An 8112-nucleotide genomic window follows, 5' to 3' on the forward strand; every position below is an offset into this window, starting at 1 on the left:
ATGAAGAACCTTTAACATTCATAGAACCTCTCCATTGTGCAAAAGTTTCTTTATAGTTGAAAAAGGTTCTTTAGATTTTTAGAAATATTCTTCACATTAAGAAAAAAAATGGTTATTTTAAAGGGATAGTTCACCCAAAAATGAAATTATCCCATGATTTACTCACCCTCAATTCATTCTAGGTGTATGTGACTATCTTCTTTCAGACAAACACAGTCAGAGATATATTTAAAAATATCCTTAACTCCAGGGGGTTAATAAAGGCCTTCTGAAGTGAAGCAATGCGATTTTGAAAGAAAAACTATCCATATTAAAAACTTTATAAATTCAAATAACTAGCTTCCAGGGGATGACCGTACACAGAATGTGCAAGTCGACTTGCACCAAATGAGTAACCCTCTGATGCGATGTATGACGCAGGATGCAGGAGTATCGTAAACTTATATGCCTCTCAGTTCAAACAATCTCAAGCTTCTCTTCTATTATATCGAAATTCTCAGAAATTTCTATTTAAAAATGATTGTTTTAGACTTATAATCTGTGACCATTCATTTGTTTTGCTCTATCCTCTGTGCTTACGCATTCATCATTACGTTGTGCGTCAGGCCTCAAATCGACTTGTGCATTGTGAGTATGGTCGTCCGCTGGAAGCTAGTTATTTGAATTTATAAAGTATTAAATATGGATATTGTTCTTACAAAAATGCATCGCTTCGCTTCAGAAGGCCTATATTAACCCCCTGGAGTCATATGGATTGCTTTTTTTTATTGATGGATGCATATATTGTAAAATGTTATTTATTCCTGTGATCAAAGCTGAATTTTCAGCATCATTACTCCAGTCTTCAGTGTCACATGATCCTTCAGAAATCATTCTGATATGCTGATTTGCTGCTCAAGAAACATGATTATAATCAATGTTGAAATCAGTTGTGTTGCTTAATATATGTGGAAACTTTGATATATTTTCCCCTTTCAAAAGATCAGCATTTATATAAAATAGCAATTGTTTGTAACATTATAATGTCTTTATATCACAGTTTCACTCAGTTTGGACTTTGTTTTCCTGCTTGCACTATTTCCCGCCACTAGTTTGATGTCATGGTTTTTGATTTGAGTCTTTGATTTGAGTCTCCTGTGTGTCGTTAATCACCTAATTTTTCACCTGTATTTAAGTTCCCTTGTTTCTCTTCTTCTTCTTCATTCACGGGTATCGTCAGTGTTTAATGTGTGTTTGAATCTCTTGTTTGGATTTACCTTTGGATTTATTAAAGAGCGCATTCTCTCTTCATCATCGTGTTCGTATTTGATCTTTTACACAGTGGTGTGACACTTTACTGTCACTTTTGATCAATTTAATGCATCCTTGCTTAATTAAAAGTATTAAAGTTGTCATGAAACAGAAGGTGTGCTAGTCTTTTCTTCCCTATTGCGACGTATATCTGAGTGAAGCGGCTTCTTGAACAAGAACTAATGTAGGGCGGGGCTTGATTGTGGAATTGATTGGATGGTTGTGGTTTGCTATTAGTGGACCTCGTGTGAGTAACAGGTTGCCTCACCCTCACACCAGTAAAGAGGAAAGGGAAGTTATTACAGATTATAAGGAAAAGATGCACAAAGATTAATCATTTATAATAAATACTGCAATATTAAAATGTAAGTTTCGTTCTCATGGTGACTTTTAATTTCTTAAAAAAAATATAGAAACTAGAAACATAATAATTGCTGCAATAATGATCCAATCATAGACTCTAAAGTATTTGCCTATTTAAATCCACAGAGCAACCTTTTTGTTTGTTTGTTTGTTTGTTTGATTTTGGGCCAGGCAATGTATGTAGATGTATTACTTACCCAAAATTTTTGAACAGTGTTAGAACACATTATTTCCCAGAATGCGTTACCTGTGTTGAATTTCTTTCAATAAATTCCATTCTCTTCCAGTTCCAGTTTAACTTGTGGCGTGGCCAATTCAATTCAAATTCACACTCATGATTTGAAAGGAAACCCTGGTACAATGCATAGGTGTCACTTCATTATTAATGTAATCTAATTTAATGCTGTATCATTGAATTAAAGAATTTATCTGAATAACCCAGATTTCCTTGTAATTGACGTGTGGGTGATAAGTGACGGGGTTTTGCACTGAAATACCATGTGTCACAATCAAATTCAGCCCTCAGTTTTTTGTAGGTTTGGACCAGTGTGTGTCTAGTCATCCGGGCAGACCTTTGAAGTGTTCAGTGGAGAGCAGGAGTAGTGAGTGAATGGATAAAGTTCAGAATTGGAGGAAAGAACACAGTGGGCTTTGTTGCGGTAGAGTGAGAGGAAAACCTTGGACCATGCCTGAGGAGTAGAAGAGCGTCCCGCTCCCTCGTTCGCCACGGTAATGGCTGAGGAGAAGCAGATGTGGGAGCAAGAGGCAATTATGAGCCTGCGGCCAGTCGATCAGAAGCGAGGGAGGGGGAGAAAGAGGATGTGGTTAAGGCATTGCTTCTAACTGCTGAGGCTGCGAAACCACACACACGCACACAATCGTGTTTGAGATCTGTTGTTCCCTCCTTTTTTGGATGTTTCTTTTATTTAAATGGCCGTTTGACTCTCATCTTTATGATGGCGCATTTCCTGTGCGGAGTTTTCTCTACGAATTTCTGTCTGGAATTTCTTATCTTAACGTAAAATGTCTTATCACCAATACTTGTCTGCTTTGTTATATTATCCATTACGTGATCATGTTCATTGCAGTAAGATGAACACATTTTGTGGTTCATCATGTCCATGACCCAACAGAAGCCACTGCATGTCAAAGAATAGACAAATCAGATCTTAGTATGTAACAAATGTTTCTTTTTGATAGGAATGAGATTAAAGTCATGTATTAATCACTTTTTTATTGCCAATGTATGAGCAGCGTGTAACAAAACTTAACTTAAAAAACAAGACCTTCCCCGACTTCCTAGGTTGTCTATGAAAGTCTGTATGGACTGATTTTTATGTGAAGGAATCGTTTTTGCCAGGAAAATCAAAAGGTTTTGACTTTTACACTCGCTCCCGAGAGCCTCTCTTCCATTCAGTGACACATGAAATTAATGCTTATACAGTGTTCAGGACAAAAATAGCTGAAAGAGCTATTCTAAATGTAAACCCCCTGGTCCTACTCGCCCCACTCCGAGCGGGACTCGAATCAGCGTCTCCGGCATCGTTCAAACATATCCACATCGCTATGATCAGATGCATTCTTAAAGGGATAGTTGCCCCATGATTTACTTACCCTCAAGCCATCCTAGGTGTATATGATTTGCTTCTTTCAGACGAACACAATTGGAGTTATATTAAATAATCTCCTGGCTCTTCCAAGCTTTATAATGGCAATAAATAGAGAATGAGGTTTTGAAGCCCAAAAAAAGTACAACCATCCATAACAAAAAATAATCCTCATGGCCCCAGGGGGTTATAAAGACCTGAAGTGAAGCAAAGCCATATCCATATAAATAGATGGCCGTACACATCGATTTATGGTGAAAGAGTGACCTTTGACCCATGACGTAATGATGGACGCGGAAGTCACGAATTAAAAGTCAGGATGTTCATTTACAGTATAACACTGCAAAGGTATTTCCAACTTCTTTGTACTTCTAAGCGAAGAACTAACAAGAAGTTCACCATGTGTATGTCGGGACCTTGAATCACGTTCAGTCTCCTGCGAGTGCGAGCACAAGAAATAGTTGTCGCTGCAGGTCACTCAACGGCCACCGGTGTCGCTAATAACAAGGGTTACTGAATTCTTCATATAGCCTTTTTATATTGAGAACAAATTGAGTTTTTTTTTTTTCATAGTCTCCTCTTCCTGAGAAACAGTAATCTCATTTAATTTCAACCGTTATCCATTTCTCATTAAATTCTTTCAAGACCAAATAATCCGGTTCATCCGCATTAACTCTATACTTTAATTTGTCTTGTTTTTTGACAACTCTTAATTCTCCTTAATTATTATTATTATTGTGAGAATGTGAAATTTGTTAATGTATATATAGGAAAAATATAGTGGCATTTGATAACCAGGCCTTTTTAAAACAATAATTGGAGTATTAAGATAATACATTTTGCACACTTTTCAAGCAAAAGTTAAATAGAGTGATGTTAATTGCCTTTTAAATTGTAAAACAAAAGATATACTGTTGAAAATGAAGACAAAAGTATTTGGACACTTGGTAGTTAGAACATCTGTGTGAACTTGCGTAGATCTGACTTTATACATCCACTAAAACACAGTTGATTAAAAGTAATTGCAAAACTGACTCAGAAAAGTGAAGTTAGATCACACATCATTTATATGCAGATGCCACTTTTCTATTTTGTTATCCACATAAAATGACTTTAATAAAGTTTTGAGTGTGTCTTCAGCGTATTAGGCTCACTATATTTATGGCTGACACTTTTAAACATAAGGCTGTCTCATGCTCATCTTTGTCACATCAGAAGCACACCGAGAACATATGGATATGGTTGTGTACTGTATAGCCTGACTAGAGACAAAATCTAACTAAAAAGAAAGTGATTTTGTGCCGCCACTTAGGCTTCTGTATAGCCCAAGTTATCCATGCCGTCTGTCATCTGCTGCATGTCTTTCTCCAGTCTGTTTGAAGAACGAGATTTTCCGTAGTGCCATTAATAACAAACATCAGGCCTCGCCTCTGTTCGACACGCACGTCTTTAAAACCGCATGTCTTTTGTGTGAGGCCCTTGAAAACATTTGAAAAAGCTCTGGATGTTGGAGGTTAAGCAATCAAGACACATTTATGGGATGCGTTTGACTTCGGCACTCGTGAGGAATGTGACCTGTAGCTGCGTAGGAGACGCTACTTATTCAAAGCAATGAGGAAGAAACGTGTGAAGTATGTAGGTGTATGTCCCTTATTGCGTAAAACAATGAATGAATGTCAGTGTCTCTTTCCTTTTTCCATGGAATGAGCATTGGTTAAATTGTAGAATCGGGGGGGAGGAAAAACAATTAGTTTCAGTGAAATTAACTGGAGTTGCATAAGAAAAGAGTAGTCAGAAAAGGGAAGGATATGCTAATACTATCTAATGATAGCAATATCTGAAGTTTGAGGAAGTGACTCAACCAGATGACCTACTCATCCATTTTGTCATAATCTTTCTGTAAATGCCACATTTGGATATGCAGGCTTTGTTTATATTCCACAGTGATTGTAAGTCAGTTGCTTTATGGACTTTCCTACAGGTTTGACGTATGCGAGTAAATGAAACAGGAAAGAATGAAAGCTTTTAGCCATTTCTTCAAAGGCCCCTCCTACACTTAGTTGTCTTTGTTTAAAATTCATTGTAAATGTTTTGTGTTCTGACGATCATACTGTTTAACAGGGGGTAAACTTAGTAAATAAACCAAATATTTAATTCAACTTTGTAAATGAAATTTATTATATGCCATTTTTAACAAATTTTATATGATTTAAACTAATTTAAAAAAAAAAAAGTATTTAGGAGAAGATTGAGAAGATTAACTGTAACACATTTATTCAATTGAAATGCCAAGTTGAAAGAGTTTAAAGAAATGAAAAAATAATATAATATATAAATATTGATGTTTTTCTTATATTAGAATAATTTCTGAAGGATCATGTGACATTGAAGACAGGAGTAATGATGTTGAAAATTCAGCTTTGATCACAGGAATAAATTATATTAATTCAATATTACTGTTTTTACTGTACTCAAATAAAAGCAGCCTTTGTAGGCATAAGAAACATCTTTCAAAAATGTAAAAAAAAAAAAAAAAATCATATACACCCCCAAACTTTTGAACAGTGGTGTCTATAGGGGCTTTCTCACCGGAGAAACCTTTTCATAGTTCCTAGAACTATAGGCTGAAGAACCCGGATTTTGGTGTGTTCGCACCACAGGAACTAGGAATGATTTTAGTTCTAGGAACTTCTTTCGGGGGAACTAAATCAGCTCCTACTTTAGAGTAGGGTCTAAACCAGCACTACACTGCAAAAAATGCTGTTCTTACTTAGAATTTTTGTCTTGTTTCCAGTCCAAATATCTAAAAATTCTTAGATCAAGAAGCATTTTCTTGAGTAAGTAAAATTTAAGTAAAATTTATTTTCTTGTTTTTAGGAAAAATAAGTCAAAATTAAGTGAGTTTAAAACCAGCAAAATAATCTGCCAATGGGGTAAGCAAAATAATCTTATTTCAAACCAAGAATAAGATATATAATCTCGTTTTCAGTTTGGATTAAGATTATTTTGCTTACCCCATTGGCAGATTATTTTGCTTGTTTTAAGGAAAAACTCACTTAATTTTGACTTATTTTTCCTAAAAACAAGAAAATAAATTTTACTTGTCAAGAAAATGCTTCTTGATCTAAGAATTTTTAGATATTTGGACTGGAAACAAGACAAAAATTCTAAGTAAGAACAGCATTTTTTGCAGTGTATAGGAACTATCAGTGACATAAGTGTACATTGATTGGTCAAATGCATGTCAAACACTGGCACCCGGGATTTTTAAAAAGCTGTGTAAACATATTTACTTCACGAACATGGAAATTTAATGGATTTTGTCTCTTAGCCCCACTTTTTGCTCTTTTAGTCACGTATATTATGTGTTTACATTCCATCTCCGTTATCATGAAACCCACGACACAAACACAGCTCCGATCACGGCATCCTCCATCCACCAGTTTTAGCGTTTGTGAATGCCGCGCTTAAAGATGCCAATGTCACCCACTTCAGAGTTCCTATTTCCGGTGCGAATGCAACCGGGAACATGGCCCGGGGGAGAAATTAGTTCTCATGGACCTATCCTAGTGGATAGTTCCTAGAACTGAGTTCCTAGAACTATTCCTTATTTACTGTGTCGTGTTCTTGGAAATATTTGTCATATTTGGAGGTTTTAGCCCTGGCATAGGCGACATGATATATTATGTATAGCACTAACACAAATGATTTTTAACATTAGTAATCATGTTTATTTGGTGTTTGGGAGGTTCAGGGGAACACGTCTTATTTCGCCTTGATTCAATATTCCAGTTTAAGCACAGATATTACAGCATTACTTCATTTATTGTTTCCACACAGGACCTGCTGTGCGCTTCAGTACTTTTGAATCCAGCAACCCGATGCCTCCCCCTCTGATCGGCCAGCACACGGTCCAGGTTCTCCGAGACACCCTGGGGTACAGCGATGATGTCATTAACCAACTGCTCACCTCACGGACCGTCACTCAGAACAAGGTGCAGTGAGAGACATCCCATTGACAGGGAGAACTGTAATAAATATTTCTGAACAATCCTACTGCGATCGGCCAGCAGGCAGGAAAATAAAAAAAAACTGCCTTCCTTCTTGGCTCAGTGGTAATGATGGTTGTGATTAAACTGATGAATGTCCATCAGAGAGGAAACTGCAAATGTTAAAATAATGACATAACGACGCATTCAATTCACAAATAAAGAATATGCGCTGCCAAAAGATTTCATGCTTTAAATGATTAGTATTGTGCGCACACTGTATTTGTCCAGATATCCATACTGCCTGCGTGTTCGGGATAATGGTACCTACTACTCAAGAATATTTATATATATATATATATATATATATATATATATATATATATATATATATAGATTGGGGTGAAAGACATTTATTTGAGAGACATTAATTTGTGATTTTTGCTTAATTAAAAATGAGAAAATGAGCTAAGCAACACAGTTTCTATACATTTTGTCCTAACTTAGTTTGTGTTCAGTCCACCTAAATATATATAAAATTGAAGTTTGAACAAAAAAAGTTTGTATTGGGATTACATGAATTATTTGTGTTGCATTAACTGAAACTGGGCAGTGTTTGTTAGTTTCCAGCATGCTTTGCATATGGCTGAATCAAGAGAGAGGAAATGTTGAAATTAAGTGTTAATTTATGTGTTTTTGAGCAAGATTAGAAAAGGGGGAGACTTGATAGTGTTGAATAGTGTTTAATATCCAATTATGTTGGAATTATTAGAACCATTTAAATTACACTGGGTTACCACTGTGGACAAGAGTGGAGCCTTTCCTTAGGCTGTGGACGGATACAGCTAATTTTATAATTGCTT

The 8112-nt window shown here is 36.0% G+C and overlaps 1 protein-coding gene across 1 annotated transcript in view; it reads left to right on the forward strand.

The window, feature by feature from the left end:
- Positions 1-7541, forward strand: part of sugct (succinyl-CoA:glutarate-CoA transferase) — a 201114-nt gene extending 193573 nt beyond the window's left edge. Inside the window, exon 14 of the mRNA XM_067378105.1 lies at positions 7101-7541. Within this exon, the coding sequence (XP_067234206.1) occupies positions 7101-7264 (164 nt within the window). The 3' untranslated portion in view covers positions 7265-7541. The remainder of the gene's footprint in view (positions 1-7100) is intronic.
- The last annotated feature ends 571 nt before the right edge of the window (positions 7542-8112 follow it).

This window comes from Chanodichthys erythropterus, chromosome 23 (genome assembly GCF_024489055.1).
Source record: "Chanodichthys erythropterus isolate Z2021 chromosome 23, ASM2448905v1, whole genome shotgun sequence".
Classification (NCBI taxonomy): domain Eukaryota; kingdom Metazoa; phylum Chordata; class Actinopteri; order Cypriniformes; family Xenocyprididae; genus Chanodichthys; species Chanodichthys erythropterus.